Genomic DNA, 22,393 nt, shown 5'->3' on the forward strand with positions numbered 1-22,393 from the left:
ACTTCGGAGTAAAGCATGGGCTCTGAGCCACCATGTGAAGAAAAGTCCTCAAGAAGGGATTATCCAATAAAGGCATTCATTCATAAACAGTCCGTCCCAGATACAAATAAATTCGTAGCTATAGAACTAGACCATAACAATAACTATACATACATAGCCGCAGCAGCCACAGCTGCAGCCAGAGCCCTCCCGATCCCCAGATTATCCTCCCCCCCCGCTCCCGCCCCCGCATCCGTTGGCTGTGAAGTGGGGACATTTAACTTTTCCATCCCCGCCGTGACCGTCAACGGCTTATAATAGATACCGTGTAATCCACAACTCGTCTCCCAATTCCTGCTTGTAGTGGAAACCGAGGCAGAAGCAGTCATTGATCCCGATGATGTTGCTGGCGGCGATGTCAGCTCTAAAGTAAGCGACACCGTGCACGACGCGCCGACGGTACTGGATGTGATGGTGCAGTCTTCGATCATGGTAAGCACCCCATCTAGAGCGAGTGTGTGCGTTGAGAAAACCGCACTCATGGAATGCGTGGAAAGGCCCTCGGTGACGGTGACGGCCTGGTTGAGCTGGCAGAGGTCGTTGCCTTTGACGCATTGGATGGCGATGGTGGTTGCCGAGGAGTCGGCGGAGACAATGCTGCCTTCTGCACCGGTGATAGGGAGGGTTGTCGGGGCAGCGTTGAAGATTGGGAAGAGAGTTGTTTGGGCCAGGGTGATGGCCGCCATGGCGAAGAAGGAGAAAATCTTCATTGTGGCTTTTGATTTGTGAATTCAGTGGAGCTGACGTGAAGCAATTGTTAAAGGGGAAATATAAGCAATAAACAAGGCCAATAGTTATCCAACTCTCATTCAGAACATCGACTTTATTATATACCTCTTTGTAGCCCGTAAAGGACTGCAGTGCAGCGTCATCATCGACAATCAACGATTTTCAATCATACAGTGTAGCAAATGAAATACTTCCAGACCCATCTGCATGCGTGTTACTAACCCCATATCCCATACTACATTGGTCCAAAAGGAGGCCGATTCCTGTATAAAGTTGCGGGGTGAAGAGAGGTTTTTTGCGGGGTGGATGGTTCCTCCGAGGTTGATTCATTTTCTTGCAGCGTGAAAGCGAGGATTGTCAGTTGTATTAACAATCCCCGCTTGGAGTTGGAGGTAGATCAGTCATTCGAGTCATGCAGCGTTTGAAGATCTTCTGGGGAAATTGGCGATAGTATGCAGGGCGCTGGTGAGGTCTATAGATGTGATGGCAAATGAAGAACCAAGAACTGTGTTTCTTTTCTGTTTACTCGCGACGACATTCAGCTCAGTCGATAATATAAACATTTCGACATGTAGAGGAGATAGATCGTCACCTCAAAAGTGCACAGATCAAGTAAACCCCTTGGATCATTGACACACTGCAGCCATGTTGATCTTACTGAAAGTATCTCTCAGTTATGCATCACTGTAATCACCCTTTTCTCATTGTTGAGATCCTGTGTTGACCAGGACTTGGCTATTTTTCCACTGGTATTCGGATAGTACAGATACAGAGATACTCGTGGCACTGGACAATATCTAGACGCATTAATCGTGATCCTGATTTGAGTCTGGTTTTGCCATAGCCAATAAAAGCTTACAGATAGATAAGCACAGGTGCTAGTTACTCGCAGTATTTACTAGAACGAGTTCGTGGCACTCGATGTAGTAAGAATTGATGGTATAACTGAAAACTCCATATGTCAGCTCTACGACTGATGGACTGATTGACCAACTCACCATACTCCATTGCTGCAATTTTCCTGACAAATATTCAACAGAGGCATCATAAGTGATTAGATCTTCGCAGCGTTGTCAGAGGGCCAGTAAAACAGTATCTTCAGCAACTTGCCACTACCCACAATTATCTACATTCATGTTGAAACAGCCTTCCTACTGAGATCCATTGCCAAACCTTGACCATGATGGGCCATTCTTCTGTTGCAATGTGCACATTGAGATCTATTACACAACAACTTTGATCTATATGGGCTGCCCTTTCATCATAACACAAGTGTCATCTGGGTCACATAATCCTGACTTGGGCAGTTCAATAGTTCACGAAGTTCCAGATACTGTGCAGACTTTTGCAAGGACTCATTACATATTACATGCCGCGTTAAGGGACATGGCTGACATTCTCAGTGACACTGAAGGAATCTGCGAAACTGCCGCACATTCAACGATCCGTATTGTTTCCACCATGACAAGCCATCTCAACTTGGTGTACCACCAGGTAAATGCCATGCCATGTTGATGCTTTCTAAAAGTACCCATTACTGATTGACGGTAGTGTATTATATTAGCAGCTCGTCCGCTTCTGCTCTACTTCTTAATCAAGAGGTTAGAGAAACCTCCGCAGCCACAAGACAGAGAGTTCACTGTCCGCACACAACTGAGGCCGCTGCTAAAAACTTGTCTACAGTCCGCAAAATTTTTCGGCGAGGATACTTTTATTGCTCTACGAGAATTCTCCATTAGGTGAATAAGTCGAAAGCCGGTGATGCTACGTCCGGTCCGGCATGGCAATAGATAACTATCCCAATGACCACGTACGTCGTAGCATCCATTACTTGGAGCATAGCCAAAGATTTGTGAATGTCGCGGCGGTCTTCCATTTCAGAATAAATCCGAGAAACAATTTGTGAGGCACTGGTTGTGATTCAAATCAGTGAAGGATCAAACAAAAAGCATCACGTGCTATATAAAAACATACCATAGGCAAATACAATGTTGGTCACTGCTGGGAAAGCATCTACAAAACTGGCTTCTGGAGTGGCATGGGATTCGACATGATCCAGAGCTTGCACACCAATGGAAATTATGGTAGCGATGGTGGCTGTCAGAGTCACAATGCTGATGAAAGATGCATTAGTAATCCACCATCAGGTTTGCTGCATAAGCGCAATTTACTTAACATGTACCGACGCGATAATCTTTGGTATTGGTTGGGTTTTAAGGGTATCAGGTGAAGATGGAAGAGCGCTTACTCTTGAATATGCAAGAAAGGACTGGGGCTACGTATCTAAAATCGCTGAGTCCATGCTTGCATCGGCAAGTATTCCCATGACCCTCATAATCAACAGAACATGTTTCGACAACAAGGAAAACAAGAAACGCGCATTCAGATTATCCCGTGCCGAGCCCGTGGATAACGTCCCACTATCGTTCGGCGGGACTGGCTTCCGAACGAAATGTGAAGTCAGGACCGGGCTTATCTGCGCTGGAGAGGGTTGGAAAGAAGCAGAGAGAATTTAGATTAGTTTCCATTAGTAAATTCTGTATGAGGGACTGTATTTATGAAGTGGTACTGGTGCATGAATTGTCAATGGTAATTGCGAGTTACGGTACGAGTACGACTGAGCAGACAGCAAGCCCTATTTTCTACCTTGTGATAGTACATGTTTGCCATGGAACTTCGATGGTGCATAAATACTAACGTTTTATTGCCACCTTTTAGCATGGCTAATGGTAATGTCATATTGACCGCCAATTGAATGAACTTTGTCCTTCGCTTTTCGTTCCTTAGTCAACAACGAAGGCAGTGTTATGATGGGCCAATTTTCTACACTTAACTTCAACTATATCGCTTCAGGTTATGCCGCCACTGTGTGAATGGGTCATGGTCAATTGATGCAGTATAGTCGCATTCTCTGTTCTCCAGGCCGTTAATGAACCCCAACCATGAGAGGACTAAATCATCACTCCGCTGAGCGAATTGTCGCAGTTTATTCTGAATGTGGTAGATCAGTCGTGCATATTTCCGACAACATATGCCTCATTTTGTTCAAGATTTGCCCACATGGGGTCTTCTCCCTGACGTGATATAGCCAGGTCGGGCAGGAATCCCTATATGGCCATGGTGGAGGGTGCTTCCTAGCCCTCCCAGAGGCTCAGTGTTACTTGTGTTTAGTAGCCAGATAGCTCAATCGAATTTGCTATATTAATCTAACAGGCTCACTACCATTCTGGTTTATGCAAATACACGGCAGTCAGCACTTGGAAATGACAACATATTGGATTGTGGTCACTGCAAAGGCAAGTCACTTGGCTAACACTCTTAATGAATATGGCGCTGGAATACAGTACAAATAACAGCAGATTATTTTTGGACCAAATCTGACATGTCTGATTACGATACGTTAGACATCAATCAGCGGGAGTAGCTGCATGCTCTAAATCAAAAAGGTATAAATGTTTCATTTACACAGCCATCGACGTTGATAGTCGAAAAGAAAAGACCCTCAATGAATGACAGCTATTCAGGTGCAGATGCCTTTACTGTTGCAGGATAATCCAGTCCGGGATAGAGACTCAGACGCACAGGGTTTCCGGCACTGCAACTGGCGTTGTGCGCCTTGATGACCATTGACTCAACACAATGGTATCATTCTCACCTTGGATCAGTAACAACGGCTTGGAGGCCTTGCTACTTTGAGCAGGCATTAATCTTCTGAGATTCTTGAAGAACCGTGACATCGGTAGCGCTGATCTTGCCAATGAGACCCGGCATAGGCAGGTTTCTGGCGCGGCCGGAGAGCGAAATGCCACAATATTGACCTATCTTGGCTAGTTCAATCCTCTGGCGCATGGTATGACCCAGGAAGGGTGCCGTATAGTTGGAGAAAACAGATTGAACGCCGAGCACCACCGAGCCAACCTCTCCGAGGATGTTGTATTCCTGGAGCACCTTTTGAGAGTAGCCGGCAACGATCTATAGCCATCGATACGTAGAGCTTGGTGATGGGAGCAATGGAGACATCATTTAGGTAGCCTCTGGAGTCATCCTGAACCAATTTATACTCTGACAACTCGTAGGCAGCGCCGCCGCCCTGAGAGTGGCCGATCGATACCCATTCACGGGTCAGGTCATTCGGAAAGGTTTGCGGGCGGCGGCGACAGACAGTAAACGTGATTCGCGTTTGTGGCACTAGCAATATACTAGTGCCTGGCCATGTTGTTGCCGAGCCCTGCGTAGTCGGTGGCCACGACAGCATAGCCTGCAAGCAGCAGGGGGCCCAGCTGTTATAGTCAAATAGGTAAAACGAGGCGGATGGGGCGCAGCCACGGAAGACACCAGTCGTGCCGTGGGCGAAGGCGGCGAGCTTGAAGGGATCTTTCTGGCGATGTACATCGTGTTACGGTCTAGAGCATAATCCGGCTGCATGCCCTGATTGTGCAGTCAGCCACCTGCTGACAAGTTTCCATGAATGGCATGGCCAACAGTACCTGCCTGGCCTGATCAGACATTTGATATGTCCCTGCCGGATAAAGCTTCGTCTATCTCACATATACAGTGATAGACAAGAATTTGATACACCGAAGGCAGCAAGTACGAGATTCCACTTACTTTCATTGTCGATCTTGATGGGATTGAAACGGTTAAAAAGAAAGGATACCGTATGCAAACCTGTATGAAGCCGGATATCCCGTGCCCAGATTTTCATATATTTTTCTTACTCACAAGCTGGAATATGGTTCAAAATTAAATAGCCTTGCCCGCAACACCCAGAAAATTGGCTTAAAGATCGGCCCACCAGCCCTTTCACGCAAAATGTTGCAATTGTGAAGATCAAGTAATGGCCCTCCTTGGAGACGCCGGAGAACGCATTGGAAAGCAGACCAGCGCTATATAACGTTTCATAAGCAGCGGAAAGGAGAGAATCAAATCCATTCCCGACTACGGTTTTGTGCGTATTCATACGTCATGTTTCCGAATGACATAGTATCATGTCTTATAAAGCCATCACCCGTGTCTCCCTACGCAGCGCCGACCTCTGGGCTGACGGTATGCATTGACTTCGACGACGAGCCGGCCTAGAACAGGCGCGGCCAACTAGACCACACCAGACGACACGTCGACCGAGCCGATGAACTCTCTGCTGATGATATTGGAAATTTCTTTGATGTCAGGTTTGTTGGCACTCGAATCCAATGGGACTTCATGCTCACCCTGCAAGCAAGAGAACCCGCTTCTTACGGACGGGAGCTCTACGAAAAGCAACAAGTCCGAGGATGGAAACAAGGCCGGGACCCTTTTTCCTTCTTGAAGGGGAGATCAATACCCACAAAGCTCGAGTACATTGCATCTGTAATGATACAAACCATAAAGCAACTCGTACTGATCACCTTTGTAGATGTGGAAGATGAGACAGCCCGTTAATCCTGGCAAACGTGTGTTGACCAGCTCACACAGCGAGACGCTCCCGGATGTGATAACATTAAATATAAAGTTACCAGGAACTGTCCGAGGCGTGCGGGCCTCTCGGGTATGAAGGCAATACTCTCGACATTAGAACAAGCAAATAAGCGCGATGCGATCGCTCCTCCACCATAAGATAAAAGGGACGCCGTGCCCGAGTATTCTGCGCTCTGAATTGCTTGTGTTCCTCACTTGCAAGTCGAGATATAGTTCTAGATATGAGCTTGAATCGCAGACGGAGAGAAGGTTCTATTGCACTCAATCAATTTGGAGATCGGCATCAACATGAATAGTGTCATCTATTCTACTAGAATGTTTTCGCATATACATATTAAATCAATACCTATGAAGCGTCAAATAGTTGGATAATAGGCATTCAGGAGTATTCCTTGAACAGTACACCGAACTCGCCTGAAATAGCATTGCAATGAATAAAGTCCACCATGGATCGCGAAATAGGGCACTGTTGATCACCCTATCCGAAACATTAGCGGCAGCGTTATTTCCCGGCAGTTGGCCCGTGATGCTGACCCTGTGTCTCATCTAAAAATCCGAGACAACATCTGCGACTGCCGGCTCCACTGCGGGCTGTCTGGATGCTCTTCTTCTATAATACCACTCCTTTTCCTCTACACCATGCCTTCAATTCTTCTCTTTCCCTTCTGTGTATTCTTGAACAAAACACCTTCTGGAGGGTTGTTTTTTCCATTCTTTTCTATTATTTTCTATCCGCACCCGAGACTGCGTCTCGCCTTCATTTCTACTTGTCCGGTACAAGCAATTCAATTAACTTGCAACATGCTGGGAAGACCACACCGCCACCACGCACCAGACGTATCCAGCCCGGTCCTTCACTATACAAATGCAGTGCAGCGGAACGACTTACAGACTCTCGCCGCGACCACCATGGGCGATCAAAATGCTTCAGACCCCCGAACTATATCACTCTTGGGTTTGCAGCGTCCCAGAACCTCAGAGGGCCGCGACAGACGCCCAAACCTGCGGATAGCCATTCCATCGATGGACGACCTGCCACTACCTCCCGTCATTCATGACGGCGGTTATGAGTCTGACGGGAGTAACCTAATTGGCATCGCATTGGGAAGCCCCCGCCTCGTCCATCGGAGAAACGGCGCCCAGGCAGAACAACAGCACCACCAATCCGAAAAGCGACGCTACCACCCGGCCCTCGAAAAGCCCAAGCGCCCCCTTCAGCGCAAACCCAGCAAATGGCGCAAAATCGGCGGCCTATTCAAGCACAAGAACGCCGCCCCAAACCAGGTTCGCAACCACAAGCACAAGCCCCCGGGATGCGGAGGCGAGCCCGATTCAGGCGTCGAGGACAAGGGTAATTGTTTCGGGGGTCCAACGGGTGGAAAAATCAAGTCATGTCTAGAGGCTAAACGGAAATTTAAAGCAGAGAACGCAAGTTCACACGCGAGCGCGAACGCAAAGTCGGCAGCCAAGGGTGATGATGGGTCTAAGGGAGATGATTCGGCGCCTATGCTAGAGGTTGAGATTCCCGATGCGCAGATGGAGAGGTATAGTGTTATGTTTGGGGGGTTGTTTGGGCAGGGAAAGGCGAGGAGGAGTAAAACTATGGATGAGGTGATTGCGTCGTCGAGGGTATGTTTGTTGCCTTTGTGTATGACACAATGGTGCTAAAGAGTGCAGATAAATGGATCTCCAGATACTCAACGACCCAGACGAACTACTTCCCCAACACGATCCAGAACACCAAGTTTCTCTCTGTTTCCAACAACGCAAGTCAGCAAAGCATCAAAAGTCTTGGGCACATCAAACATCCCCCGCGGACCGAGTCCATTAGCCAGGAGCCAGACCTCACCAGCAGGCCAAGAGCAAGAATCCCTCTTAAACGCTCATAGCCCCTTGCCGTCGCCAATGTCATTCAAATCACGAGCCTCCGAAGTCTCATCCAACATCGCGTCCAACGGTCCAGAAAAAAGAGTCTCTATCAACATCGGCAAAGACACAGTCTTCAAAGACACCAACCCCTTCTCAGACAACGACAACGACCACAACCAAAAACCACAAAAACAATTTTCTATTAACACAGATCTCGAACCTCACTCCCCCAATACCCACAATCCCTCCACAGCATCCTCCCCCGTCCTCTCCCCGCTCGATGCAACCCGCGACAAAATCAACAGCATCCTCTCCCCAGCATCAACGCCAAAAGATGACAACGAAAACAACAACGAAAACACAAACAAAATCGACCTCAAAGCCGAAAGTCAAGACCCCGAACCAGAAAACGACATAGAAAACATCCCTAAAATCGAAATCTCAGTCGCGCGATCTGTCTCCGTCTCCAAGAGCAAGAAGAAACAAATTCTCGTTCCTATCGGGCCCAGGAATGACCGTTTGACGCCTGATGGGCTTGGGGTCAGTGAGAGGAAAGGGAAGACGCCGCAGATTATGGATGGGTATTTTGGACATCGGCCGGGGACGTCGCAGGATGTGAGGATTGAGAGTGTTTTGAGTGCTTGATTTCGTATATCATTTTGTTGTTTCTCGGCTGTTTGGGAGGCGGGGGAGAGTTACATTGTATTGTTTGTTGCGTTATATCATACCCTGTTGTGCCTGTTTCTTGTTCTTGTTGTTTTGGTTATTCTCTTCTCACTGTTGATGGTAGAGCCATCATTTCCCTGTCTTTCAATTTTTTTCATTTGTCTCTCATTCTTTTCTTCCAAGATTCCCGGATTTTACCATAAATTGTTGAGTACACGCCACCATCAGGATATATACAATACACCAAGCGAAACACATATATTTCTGCACTCTATCGAATCAAATCAATACATAGATCCATGACCTCAACAATTAAGCTTTCTCAGGAACACTCGGTTCCTCAACAATTTGCTTCCCCTTCCCAGAATCCAATTTAACCTCCACATTATCAAGACTCCACTCCATCCCCAGATACGAGTCACTAATAACTCTCACATTAACACCCTTCCCAGAAGCCATGTACTCCTCCAACAACTGTTCGGGAAACTTGACGGACGATCGCACGTAGGGTCCATTGTTGTTCTTGTCGCGGTTGCTGTTATTGTTGCTACCGCCCTGGCCATTTCCGGATCTAGATCCGAAGCCATTCTGGGGCGGCCATGATACACGCTTAAGAGCGAGGAGTTCGCCGTCTTTACCGTCTGGTGTGGCGGTGGAGATGATGAGGAAGTATCCTTCTGTCTGGGGCTTGGGGAACTTGGGCGCGTAGATGCGGAACTCAGAGTCGGGGTGGCGTTTGCGGCGGTTCAGGGAGACGGTAATACCAGTCGAGGACACCTTCGAGATGGAAAGCGAGAGCTGCGGCAGGAAGGAAGCAGCCTTGCTGAACTGTGCAACTGGGAGTCTTGTTTCCTTGGTTAATGAGCTGATAGCACCCGCGGGAAGGGACGAGAGCGCAACGAGAGATTTCGGAATGGCACGGTGGGGCTTCTCGCCGACGTCGATGCCTGGGAGGATCGAGAGCGGGTTGTCCTCGGGCCAGCGGGCTGATTTGATGCATTGCAGCAGAGCAATCAACATCCGGCAAGCGGGAAGGTAGCCCAGTTCGGCCATTGTATCGATGGATGCCTGGATGATACGGATACCCTGGTCCAAGACGGATGTCTGGTCACCTACATAATCGGAAATCGGGAGATCGATTCTCGACATGTATGCCTGGAGCAGCAGGAAGGCCTTGACGTGGGGATCCCACATAGGGAGATCGCCCATTGACTCGACCGTCAGAGGCAAGTTGCGAGCTAGCTCTGCGTTTATCAGGTCCTCGTTGTGTCTAACAGGCAGATCGTCGAATTCGGTCGCTGAGCACATCCAGCTCAGAACATCCTGGAACGTTGGGTTCGGCTTCGCGTGTGTCATAAGATATCTGACGGTCTTGTGCGAAAGGTAGTAGTAACTCATGATCTTGCCGAAAGGAGTGGCGTCGACTTCTCCGGTATTGGAGTCGAAGACCACACATGATGACTCTGCCAGATCGCCAAGGGATTTGTCAACCAGGTCGATCATGAAGTCCTGCGCTATAGTCTGGGCAGCCATAGTGTTGTGTTCCTCTGCAGATATCTCGAGACCATAGTATGACGGGTTCTTGTGCAGCCGACGGAAGAAGAATGTCCAAGTCAGGTAGTCAAGAGCATCTTGCTTTGTCGTGATAGTTCCCGCCGAAACTTCAGCTCCCAAGTGGTTATCCAACACCTTGTGCAGAGTAGACTCGACGGGGAATCCAGTATGCAGGAAGTGCTTGTAGAATGCCTTCTTCGAGTCTTGCGTAAAGATACGAGCAATACCAGACGAATCGAACTGTGGACGTCCCGCACGACCAAGCATCTGCAAGACATCGGTCAAGTCCATATCCTTGTACCCTTCGATCTTCGCGTCGAAATACTGCGTTCCCTTGACTACGACAAGATGCGCGGGAAGGTTGACACCCCATGCAAGAGTACTCGTCGCCACGAGAACTTGAATTTTGTTGTTTGCGAATAGTTCCTCAGACAGCTGACGGTCAGACTCCACCAGACCAGCATGGTGCAGCCCAATACCGAAGCTTAGCGCCTCCCGGAGGATATCATCTTTGACCCTGGCAAGGTTCAACTCAAGATCGTCCTCGGACATACGGACCCAACGACGCGGATCATCCTCCATTCCAACATAGTTGATTAAATCCTTCGCGGTCAACCGTGTTTGCCTACGGGACGCAACGAAAACGATGACCGGCTTTTCAGGGGAGTGATTCTTGATCGCCAGGAAGGTGGGTCGATTCATCGACTGCATCAACGGGCAGAAGCCTCGCTGGTGAGGGAAGCCGTCAATGAAGATCTCGAGCGGAACAGGTCGAACAGAATGTCTAAAGTTGAAAAGTCCTTCTTTGACACCCAGCCAGTTTCCCAAGTCGCTCGCATTAGCGCAAGCGGTCGACATTCCCATAAGACGAACGGAGCCTTTCGACTGCGAAGCAATGTAGTTCATACGAGACACAATGATCTCCAGAATCGGACCTCGATCACCACCCAGCAAATGAATCTCATCAATGATCACGAGACTGACTTTCCGGACATAATCTCTTGTCTGCCAGCTACGAGAGATACCGTCCCACTTTTCAGGAGTCGTGATAATGATATCAGCATCTCTGATCGTCCGCGTGTCAGGCGTGTTATCACCAGTCAACTCGACCAGCTTTAGGCCCATAGGTCCTGTGAGACGACTCTTCCAGTCCTGAACACGTTCGCGGACAAGTGCCTTCATCGGTGCAATGTAAACAACCTTTGACCCCGGCCTTTCCCTGAATGCCCACCACATAGCCAATTCTGCGGCAATGGTCTTTCCACTACCGGTGGGTGATCCGAGAAGAACGTTGGCTGCGGTGTGGTAAAGAACATGGAAGATTTGGGTCTGCATAGGATTGAAGTATTGGAAACGCTGCCCATAGAGCTCCTCAAGAATCGGATTCTTAAGGGCAGAAATTGGCAGTGGCTGGAGGTTGAGAAGGTCCGTATATACGCTCTCCGTGTCTGGGCGGATCAGATGCTGGAATGAGATTGGCGTCACGGTCTCTGCGCCCAACCATCGGTCTGAAATAGCACGAACGTAAATCTGACTTGGTAACGGGTCGGACAAAGGAATGGTGAAGTTCAGCTCGTGGTCGTCGTGCAACTTCTTCCGGCTAAGGATGAAGTACTCATGGTGATAGATCTCTGATGTCTCCGAGTTCTCTACCCAAATCCAGTAAGATTCGGAAGCACCATGGTGCCTATCATTCCACATGAACTCGGGGTAAAGGCACAAGCGAATGCGTAAGACATCCCGGTTCAGAGGTGCAATTTCGGCCTCGACGCTGAGAGTCGGGAAGTTGTCAACGAGCTTAGACAGTGTCTTTCCCATACGGGTATTGTGAACAAGTTGTCCCAATTCCGCAGTTTCCATCTCCCTCATCGACTCAATGGACGAAGAAGGCAGTCTCTCATCCAAATTTTTGAGAATGGGCTGAGGCAGGTCAAATTGATGGAAGGGGTGGTTGAAAGGCCAGACCTGTTTCTCGATAGACTTGCACAAGGACAACAGCACCTGGCATTGGTAACCCCAACGACGATTCAAGGCAATCATGAAGAGAGCACGGCAAATACGCGCCGCGTTCTGCGCCACATAGCCAGTGTCAGACACCAATGCAAAATCTTCAACTCTAGCGCGGGAGATATAGGACTGGAGCAAGATATTCGTCTTTGCCTGAGGGGTATCGACTCCCTCTGCTACCTCCGTTGCAATTGACTCATCACGCAACTTGATAAGCTCCTTGGCCTCATTGTCCCTGGATTGAATATTGTCGAATTCACCACTCATACTGATCATTCTCAGCACATCAGCTTCACCGGCCTGGGCGCGCATAAGCTCATTGAAAATCTCGATACTGGTTTGCAGAACGTAGTACTGGCTTGCAATACGCCCGACATCCTTCGCTCGAAGTTCCTCAGTCTTTTCATTAAAGATAATCATCTGGCTTTTCTGGAGAACGTGCGCAGCTTGAATAATTAACTGACGACGTCTCTGAACCAACATGGGATCGTCCAGCAATTCCTCATACTCGATACCATAGTTGCGCGGCTCACGCTTCATACGCACAAAGAGATAGGAGTATCCCAGCCACTGAACCGCTTCAGCAACAGAAGTGACGGTACCAAGCGAGATCTCGGCGTTCAGATTGTCAACAAGCCTGCTGGAGAAACGAGACTCAATTGGCTGCTGCGAGGTAACCGCTGAGAGATAATGATGTAATTTATCATGTGTCGTACAAATGAATCCAATACCAGTATCTTGGAATTGCGGACGACCAGCACGACCGAAGATCTGCAAGACATCGAGGATTCCGAGGTCGACAAATTTACCCTCTTGCGGGTTGTATAACTGCGTCCCCTTGATTACCACAGCAGCAGCCGGAAGGTTAACACCCCAAGCAAGAGTGGCCGTACAACAGAGCACTTTCATCAGACCTTCGCCAAACAAGCGTTCTACCAGGTTACGGTCACTCCGACTCATTCCCGCATGGTGAGTACCAAACCCACTGGCAAACAGATCTCTCAGTTCTTTCGCACGAGCGTGCTTCATGTCCCTGAGAGCTGTTGAATAGTCCTCGTGCTCATGACAACTGAATAAATTTTCGCAACCATCTTCAATAGCCAATTGCCGCAGCATGCGAGCAGTCAAGACTGTATCTTTTCTGGAATGGACGAAAACCATGACTTGATGCCCTTGTTCCAACATGGCGCGCACCTTTTCGAAAGACACCACATCTAAGTTTTCACGCGATTGCTTGGAACCTGGTTTGCCTTTGACACCAACGAAATGCTGCTCGAGAGGTACAGGTCGAAATGACTGGTCGAAATAGAAGAGACCGGCCATTTTATTGACTTTGAGAAAGTCGGCAACATCAATATAGTTCGGTAAAGTGGCGGATAGACCAACTATGCGGATAAGAGACTGGGTACTTTCAACTTGTCTCTGGGTCCGAGCTACCAATGACTCGATAACTGCACCACGCTCGTCGTGAAGCATGTGAACTTCATCGATAATCAACAGGCGCACCTTTTGAACCAGCTCAGTGTCTCCCGTGCTCTTCCGTGTCACAACGTCCCATTTTTCAGGGGTTGTCACAATAATTTGAGTCTCCATGATCTCCCGTTTCGACAACTGCATATCTCCAGTAAGTTCACGAGCCTTGATTCCTAGCCAGGCAAGTCGTTTTCCCAATTTTTCCGTGACTTCAGCCGCCAGCGCCTTCATCGGTGCAACATAGACGATCTTGAAATCATCCACCTGGACAGCAAATTCAGTCGCAGTCGGTTCCTCGGCCGGGTTAGGAACAGTATTCTTGCCAATCGCGCTCAAGATTGTCAACATGGCGGCGTCAGTTTTACCTGCACCGGTGGGAGCGCAGATGAGCATGTTCTCGTTCGTTTTGTAGGCTACATCGTAGAGCAAGCTTTGCATCCGATTCAGGGTCTTGTATCCTTTGAAGGTACCCTGACATAGCCCATCCAAACTCGCAATCTGCACAAGCTTCCGGTTGACTCCCAATGTGCCTACTTTAGTTGCCGGGACACTGATTTCGGTATAATTCTTCTCCTCCGATTGCTCGCTTCCTAGTGGCAGTCCGTACCTCTTTCCTCCTAGCGCAAGGGTGTTACGCGAGTCGTGCTGTTTGAAGACGTGAGGATATTTCGGTTCCGATCTCGTCTGGGCTGGTAGTAAGGCGGCGTTCTTGTGTTCGTAATCCTGTTGCCGTAGAGCCTGCTCTCGCTCTGCTTTGGTTTGCAGTTTTCCTGCTGCCAGCCCATCTGTCTGAGCCTGAGATCCCTTACCATTACTTGCCAGAATCTCTCCTCGGTGGGCGATCAGATCTATGACCAATTCCAGATCATCAAATCCGACTATTTCAGCCAAGGACATTTGTAGCTCGTCATCGCCGCTGTCCGATGCAAGCACTGCAGTAATTTGCTGAGCAATATCGGCCGGGTCAAGGCCTTGTCGTGCAGCTAAATCATAGCATTTCTCTTCCAACCAGATTTGATCATAGCCTGTCGTCGAGGGGAGAGGTACACCATTGATATCGTCAAGGTCATCGCTGGTCTCGTCATCGGAGCTGATCACGTCCCAAATATCATCGACCGTTCCGGGGGATGAATAATCGTCATCCAGGTCCAACTCCAAATCGCTACCGTAAGTAAGCTGCTCTGGGGCGGGGTCCTTGGGAAGCTTCAAATCTGCAATAGCCTCGCGCATTGCGGCCAGCTGGACCAGCCACTGGGACTCTGAGGAGCCCACATCATCCATCTTTGCTTTCATCTCTCTATACGCACGAGTATACTGTAGACCAAGTTGATACAAAGAGGAAAAAGAGTTAGAGAGGAATATGCAAGAGTCTCAGCAGCTAGATATTGGATATCGCGGGCAGAATTCTTGACCGCCCACGAGGTGGTTCTGCCTGGGGCAAACAATCGGTGGGCCATCCCGCCTCAGGCCACAAGGCGTTGACGACCCTGAGGCTGTGATGCGGAGAGCGGCGAACAAGGCGACGTTGCTGTCATTCCATGATACCTCTGTTGAAGCCACCTATTCTCCCAAGGAGCCGCTCTGTTTTCTGACTCGCCCCTAATACTGTTTCCCAACATACCGAGATCCCTAGCACAGGAGCGCTCTTTTCTGCTATTGTTATACAGCGTGTCTACCCCCCACCGACACCGACAAACTACCAAATCTCCTTATCTCACGGCTGAACAGCGCCCACGCTACCACCATGAAGATCTTCTACATCGGTGTATGTCTCATAGCGCTTTAAGAAGAAAACTCCTACTAATATTACTCTTGCGCCTAGGTCCTGCGAAACGACAGCAAACCCGCCCTCGAACTCTGCGGCGAACGAGACCTCAGCTCCTTTTCGCGATTCACACGTGACAGCTACAATGAGTTCATGATGCTGTTCTGCAAGACGGTGGCGGAGCGTACGAACCCCGGCCAACGACTTGACATTGAGGAGAAGTCGTACACGTTCCACGCCTACGGCCGGACCGAAGGCGTGGCTGGTATCATCATTTCGGACGGCGATTACCCAGCGCTCGTTGCGCACCAGCTTCTGTCGAAGGTTGTCGATGAGTTCTTGGCTAAATACCCCCGGACGAGCTTTTCGGACCCGTCTGCGCGCGAGAACTCGTGCCCGCTGCCGCAGTTGAAGGACTACATTGTCAAGTTCCAGGACCCTGGTCAGGCGGACAGCATTATGAAGATTCAGCAGGAGTTGGATGAGACGAAGATTGTGCTTCACAAGACTATTGAGGGGTATGTCACAAGGGTTGCTTTCCGGAGAAAAGGATTAAATTTGCTGACTTGATATAGTGTCCTAGAGCGAGGCGAGAAGATTGACAGTCTTGTCCAGAAGAGTGATGGTCTGAGCGCACAGAGCAAGATGTTTTATACTCAGGTATGCTTTATTCTCTATCCTGCAATATTTCAAGTATATGGGCAGGTGACTCACAGATTCAACAGGCCAAAAAGCAAAACTCGTGCTGCACCATTATGTGAATGCTTTATGAGCAGTTTCAACCCTTGTCGCTTTCGCTCCCTAATGATATCAACCTGGCGCTAGTCTTTTGGATGTTACGAATCAGATATTGTTAGACTGATGTACCCTCGCTTTTTGCATTTCGGAACCAAATATGTTACGCAAGTTCTAATAATGCACATGTTCTTCACACTTGACAGTAATTACAGACTTGGCATATGGAGATAGGAATGACAGCTGTTCTGTATAAACCGAGAGTAGGCATCCGAGAATCCTTAAGAGATCCATTGAATGTCATGGAGCTTTCTGTTGGAATGGACAGCGATCAAAAGTCCACACATCGATGGATACGTTATCCAACACCACGTTGAAAAAGATACTCTCCCTTGTACACACATCCCGCACAGCCTATTGCCTCTTATGCCACTGAACTTCACCGGTTCTCCGAAAAAGTCGCAGACAGATCCTCTTCAGATTAGGTGTGTCCGATATTAGTCTGCGCAGATTATATTCTACGAACTCTGTTATCACTAGCTTGTATGATTTACTGGACCGGCGTCCTCCATCGTCCGTTCGCGGACACAGGTTCTGGACGGCAAATGGCAGAACCTTAGTCACGTCGATTGAATGCGTCAACTGCCAGCCCCAGCCGAGGAGCAAAGGTGCTGGTATCTTTGGAGTTGAGCTTTGGAAAATTGCCCAGGAAGCCGAGCCGTGGAAGGGGAGATGACATTTTCCTCTGTCTTCCAAACCGTCCCATGGGTAGTATTCCAGGTCGATGGATAAGTCTGTGACGGTACTGTTGGCTGCACTCAGGCCCTGGAGAATTGCAGGTCCGTTCTCTATGGCGACTTCCTCTCCCCATCTATAAGACGTACCCAGATGGAGTTTCTGAATGGTGGCTGCGGACAACAGGCGTGAAGCCCGTTCTTCTCCAATCGTAGCTCGAGCAACAGCAAGCGTTTGCAGTTGTTCCGAGTTAGTTTTCCTTCCGACACAAGCACAATTTGACGGATCGGTGGCCAGATCGTCAGAGAACGAAGCGACTGTACATAAAACCGAGCTATGGATTGGTCTTCATTGCAGGGCAAATATCTCGCAGTGAGCGCCTCGCTGTTTTCTTCTACCGCTGAAGCCGTGCGCACATTGCTGCTGTAGTCAACAATTGTGAGGGTGTCATTGAGGTTAGAAATATCTCTGCTGGGATTCAATTTTAACAGATATTTGGAGTCCTCAGGAAGAATGCTAACATGTCACATATAACACACTCTGGGTGCTCTATAATGGTTTGCAGCAGCTGCAATACACAAACCCAAGGGATAGGCTCCCAGTTCAGAGAAACATTTCAGTAGATGAGAGGTTTCACTTACACATTGAGAGCTCTCAATACGCATGAAATGGACAAACCGTCATCAAACGACAGGTAATCGAAAACATGCCACCAACAATCAACTGGCAGCGAATGAGGCGAGCTCCCCCTTATTGATACGGAGTCTAAGTGAGTGTCCATGTTCCAGAGAGCAATTGTTTGTTTGCTGACATTTTGACTCCAACCTCATAGTTATGCGTTTGGCCTTGTACTATACCAAATACGGTCAGTAGACCCCGTTTCTTGCAGATGCGCTAGCCCTATTCGGTTAGCGTGACATACGAGGAGTATACGAAGTATACGAGTGAATGTGCTGCTGTATTATTAAATTGTCAGTGCCAACCTCACCATCTTTATCTTTATCTTCATCACGATCACTACCATCCAAAATGGCTGTCCCAATAGTCATCTATCTCCTCATCGCCCTAATCTCCTGGCATATGTTGAGCCAGTTCGCCTCACGACGTCTTCCTCCCGGCCCTAGACCCCTACCTCTGATCGGAAACATCCATCAGCTCTGGAGCCCAGTTCCGTGGAAAGTCATCCAGGCGTGGCACAAGCAGTACGGTCCTCTTATCACGATCAAAGTCGGTCCCATACCCATCATCTGCATCGGTAGCTACGATGTCGTTCGAGACCTGTACGAAAGGCGAGGCCGGATCTACAGCTCTCGTCCACGGATGACATTCCTCAATGAATGCATGTTCGAAGGTCATTTTCCGGCGGCACAGCCCGATGGTCCGAATCTGAGGACCTTGCATCGTCTACAACATGCTGTGTTGAACAAGAATGCTACGGACTCGTACCGCTGCGTTCAGGATTTGGAGAGCAAGCAGGTGTTGCATGAGCTGGTCTTCCGGCCGGAGGGTTTCAAGACGCATTTCGAGCGGTATGCGTCGAGTATTACGTACCTTCTGCTATTCGGAAAACGCATCGTTCATCCCGATGCGCAAGAGAAACAAGAGCTCGACCGGTTTCTGCGTCTTTTTGTCGAAGCAAATGCACTCTCAGACTCTCTGCTCGATATTTTCCCCTTCCTAAACCACCTTCCCGAGCCTCTTGCGTCGTGGAAAGCGAAGGGAAAGCAGATCAACCAGGAGATAAAAAGAATCATGAATACCTCACTACAACAACGACAAGGTTGGAACTGGGTCGAACATATCATTCATCGCCAAGAAGCCTCAAACTTGTCACCTGAAGCATTGCAATGCCTCCTTTTCGAACTTTACCTCGCCAGTTCAATAACAACACATATCCTCCTTCAGCTTCTAGTCAAAGCCTGCACACTCCACCCAGAGGCAATGAGACGGATGCAAATCGAGATCGACAGTGTTGTTGGCGACCAGCGACTCCCGAACTTTGACGACGAGCAGAATCTACCGTACTTGAAAGGCTTCATCAACGAAGTACTCCGCTATTACCCTCTCGTCACTATGGGCGTACCTCGTACTACAACGGAATATGATGAATACATGGGATACCGCATTCCGAAAGGATCCATCATTGTGGCCAATAACTGGGGTCTTGACAGAGATGAAGATCGATTTCACTGTCCTGATGAATTTCGGCCTGAGCGGTGGATTGAGAGACCCGGTTCGCGCGTGGCTGTATTTGGATTCGGTCGCCGGGCTTGTTCGGGTGAGCGGTTAGGACGTGCTTCACTGTTTATCGTTCTCGCTAGATGTGTCTGGGGCTACGACATTGTTCCCGGTCCTGAGTTCAATGAGGGACAGAAACAGGAAAGTGGAAATTCGGTGATTAGCATCCCCATGGTGAATGCTGAGTTCCGCCTTCGAAGTCCAGAGCGTCGCGAGATAATCCAAGAAGAGCAGCTATTGGCTGAGAAGGACGAGGGCAAGATTATGGCGGATCTCGAAACGAGTGTGAGCCGGCGGTCTGCCTGAAAAACCATGATGATCTTTGCAATATTATTCCTTTTGTTGTTATGTATCTCTACCTATGGGAACAGCAGGCAAGATGGCCGTATTTAGAAAAAAAAAAGAAAAGAAAATGGAGCATGAAATTAGATTTGAGCAACTTCCGCAGTTGCAGAGTAGGAACCAATCAGTTGTAAACATAATTCACATGCCAACATGTTGAATTTATTGGCGAGCCCAATCCAGCTGGAGCATGGTGGTTGATCAAGTTAGCCTTACAGCGGCGGAATATATATCGTGCTGGGTGTACTGTCAATTCACTATGACTACATCTCAGCAATCATTTCGCGTTAATATCACGATACTTAGCAGCAGACCCTACTGTAGACTCGTTTCGTAGTAATCGCATTTGCTGCTTGGATTCAATCCCATCTAGATTTCCGCTTTTGGAAACCATGAAGCGTGCCGTACTTTACCACCTACTCTCACAGTTTATCGCGCCCTACTGACGTTCCCCTTTCCTTTTCTTGTTTCTTTTTCTTCTTCCCTTCGAAAACATCTCCTACAGCAACTCAATGCATCGAAACATGCCTCCAAAAGAAATACCCAATTCTCTCAGAAGCTCGAAAACGCGTTCTTGAATCTGGTCAGTTATCGCATGAGCAGATCAAGGACACTATCGAAAGTTGAAGGAGATTCACAAAGTGAAAAGTTGGCGCGCATGCAGTTGAACGAGCGGCATCGTAATATGGGGCTTTTAATTTTTTTTCAGTGTCACTTCTGATGTATGGTGGTTGAGCCTTCGTTTATGAACAAAAAGAACCAATTGGTTTCGTGTCTCAGCCTCTGTTGTGATGATCATCAACCATCAGGGTTAACATGTATGGTCCAATGTATACTACTGCCTATCCAACACCAAAATTCCTCTATCCTTTAGCCGCGCTTCTCTCTCTCCCTCTTATCTTTCTGCTCCTGTGTGTGTTTATGATCGAGAATGGTATAGGTTATATGATGAAGACGTATTATTGAAGTAGGTTAACGGAAAAACAAACATAAACATGCAGTCTATATCTGTGGCCCAGTTAAGTGGGTTCTCCTATTTGGAAAGTATAGCTTTTTTTTTCTTTTCTTTTTACGGAGTACTCATTGACGATATTGTCACATGATGAAGCTATCTGTTTTTTAACGGCTACCTCCTTCCATTACTTTAGTAACGCAACCTACCTACACTTACGTCTACGAGTGGTAAACACACTCTCGTCAATGCCCGGTCCTCTTTATAGTCGAGGAGCGTAGAATCACATCAGAAATAGAGAGCGAGAGCGAGAGAGAGAGAAGATAAAAATGGAAGGAGAAAGAAAAGAAAAGAAAAAAGGAAGAAGAAATTGTGCTCCTAGCCACATTGTGATACTGTGGAATGTTAGCGACTATTGATTTGGCACACTGATACCTGTCCATGATCCGGATATATAGATCACCTATGCTGGCACCACCTATTATGATTATATTTACTGCTATCTTCTCCATCTTTTGAAATGAGTCAACTGATTGATTCTACGATTGCAACCATATTCAGGTTTGATGTCGTTGCGTTGCGTTGAAGTCGCTATGACATCAGCCTGGCGTGAAGTATACAATTGACATTGCTCACCAAATATATATCTACACTGTCCATTCCGTCAATTTCAATTGCAAGAACAAACAAGAACGAATTATACAGATACAGAAAGTCGGAATGCAATCCATCTTGAAACCAGTGATCGGACCAAAGAAGGAGATGCACGACCTCGGCGGTCGAGTCGCACTGATCACAGGCGGCGCGTTGGGCATTGGGTTAGCTTCAGCAATCTATTCACTACTCAATTGATCAAACGCTAACATTGTTTACGTGTAGGTACCAAGTCGCACGCACATTCGTCCTCAACGGCGCCCGAGTAATCATGGTGAACCGTAAAGAAGACCAAGGCCAAGATGCTATCGACAAAATCAAGCAAGAAGCCGGCCCAACGGCGCAGATCGAATGGATGGAATGCGATATGGGCAATTTCAAGCAAATCAAGGATACTTTTACAAGTCTGCGGGAGCGGGAAGTGCGCTTGGATCTGCTCATCCTCTCAGCGGGTATCAACGTGAACCAATATGGCGAAACACATGACAAAATTGATCGCCATTTTCAGGTTAACTGGCTTGGACAGTTCTACGTGTGTAACCTGCTGTATCCGCTTTTGCGGAAGACATCCAAGTTGCCTGAAACTCCTGCTCCAAGGATTGTTTGGGAGACGTCTGAACAGCATCGCATGGCGCCGTCGGTGGTGCATTTTGGGTCGATGGAAGAAATCAATGACCCGGAAGTCGGGAACCTCGAGCTGTACGGACGGACGAAGCTGGCGATTATTCTGGGAGTCAAGTATGGATTTCTGGATCGAGTGATCAAGCCCAATAACGACGATATTTATGTGCTTTCCGTGCATCCCGGCGCTGTAAGTGACGCCTCAATAGAAAAATTCTGTTGTGCCTAAGCTGACAATAGCCCAGGTCAACACTTCAATGCAGCAGCAATGGAAAGATGCATATCCCGGACTATTCGGAAAGCTTTTGACAACAATGATGCTGGCGATTGGCCGAGACCCCGAGCAAGGTGCGTTCAGTGCTCTGTGGGCTGCAACAAGCCCCGAAATCGAAGAGAAAGGATGGAACGGGTATTACTTCTCCGACAGCTGCCAGCCAGGAAAGGAGTCGAAACAGGCATCTGATCCGAAGTTGGGGTCTGCGCTGTGGGATCTCACGCAGCGGACTATCAAGGACAAGGTTGGCGATGATGCACTGGCGGATTGGAATGCCGCTTGA

The 22,393-nt window shown here is 48.4% G+C and overlaps 7 protein-coding genes across 7 annotated transcripts; 4 read left to right on the top strand and 3 right to left on the bottom strand.

Moving 5' to 3' along the window:
* Positions 1–143: 143 nt before the first annotated feature.
* On the bottom strand, positions 144–749 carry ACHE_60476A (uncharacterized protein; the record flags this gene model as incomplete). The annotated part of the gene is made up of 1 exon (XM_043281655.1): positions 144–749. The coding sequence occupies one exon, from the start codon at positions 747–749 to the stop codon at positions 144–146; it is 606 nt and encodes a 201-aa protein (XP_043139112.1).
* Positions 750–4,455: 3,706 nt separating this feature from the next.
* Positions 4,456–4,707, bottom strand: ACHE_60477A (uncharacterized protein; the record flags this gene model as incomplete). Its single annotated transcript, XM_043281656.1, has 1 exon — positions 4,456–4,707. A coding segment is annotated over one exon (252 nt), but the record flags the coding sequence as incomplete, so codon positions are not given.
* A 2,319-nt stretch (positions 4,708–7,026) lies between these two features.
* On the top strand, positions 7,027–8,739 carry ACHE_60478S (uncharacterized protein; the record flags this gene model as incomplete). Its single annotated transcript, XM_043281657.1, has 2 exons — positions 7,027–7,854; positions 7,903–8,739. The coding sequence occupies 2 exons, from the start codon at positions 7,027–7,029 to the stop codon at positions 8,737–8,739; spliced, it is 1,665 nt and encodes a 554-aa protein (XP_043139114.1).
* A 333-nt stretch (positions 8,740–9,072) lies between these two features.
* On the bottom strand, positions 9,073–15,075 carry ACHE_60479A (RNA helicase SLH1; the record flags this gene model as incomplete). The annotated part of the gene is made up of 1 exon (XM_043281658.1): positions 9,073–15,075. One exon carries the CDS (start codon positions 15,073–15,075, stop codon positions 9,073–9,075), a length of 6,003 nt encoding a protein of 2,000 aa, XP_043139115.1.
* Positions 15,076–15,538: 463 nt separating this feature from the next.
* Positions 15,539–16,320, top strand: YKT6 (palmitoyltransferase YKT6; the record flags this gene model as incomplete). The annotated part of the gene is made up of 4 exons (XM_043281659.1): positions 15,539–15,559; positions 15,617–16,077; positions 16,135–16,219; positions 16,285–16,320. 4 exons carry the CDS (start codon positions 15,539–15,541, stop codon positions 16,318–16,320), a joined length of 603 nt encoding a protein of 200 aa, XP_043139116.1.
* A 1,738-nt stretch (positions 16,321–18,058) lies between these two features.
* ACHE_60481S (cytochrome P450) lies at positions 18,059–19,573 on the top strand (the record flags this gene model as incomplete). Its single annotated transcript, XM_043281660.1, has 1 exon — positions 18,059–19,573. The coding sequence occupies one exon, from the start codon at positions 18,059–18,061 to the stop codon at positions 19,571–19,573; it is 1,515 nt and encodes a 504-aa protein (XP_043139117.1).
* A 1,708-nt stretch (positions 19,574–21,281) lies between these two features.
* Positions 21,282–22,393, top strand: ACHE_60482S (short chain dehydrogenase/reductase family protein; the record flags this gene model as incomplete). Its single annotated transcript, XM_043281661.1, has 3 exons — positions 21,282–21,379; positions 21,441–22,026; positions 22,082–22,393. The coding sequence occupies 3 exons, from the start codon at positions 21,282–21,284 to the stop codon at positions 22,391–22,393; spliced, it is 996 nt and encodes a 331-aa protein (XP_043139118.1).

Source organism: Aspergillus chevalieri, chromosome 6 (genome assembly GCF_016861735.1).
Source record: "Aspergillus chevalieri M1 DNA, chromosome 6, nearly complete sequence".
In the NCBI taxonomy this organism is placed as follows: domain Eukaryota; kingdom Fungi; phylum Ascomycota; class Eurotiomycetes; order Eurotiales; family Aspergillaceae; genus Aspergillus; species Aspergillus chevalieri.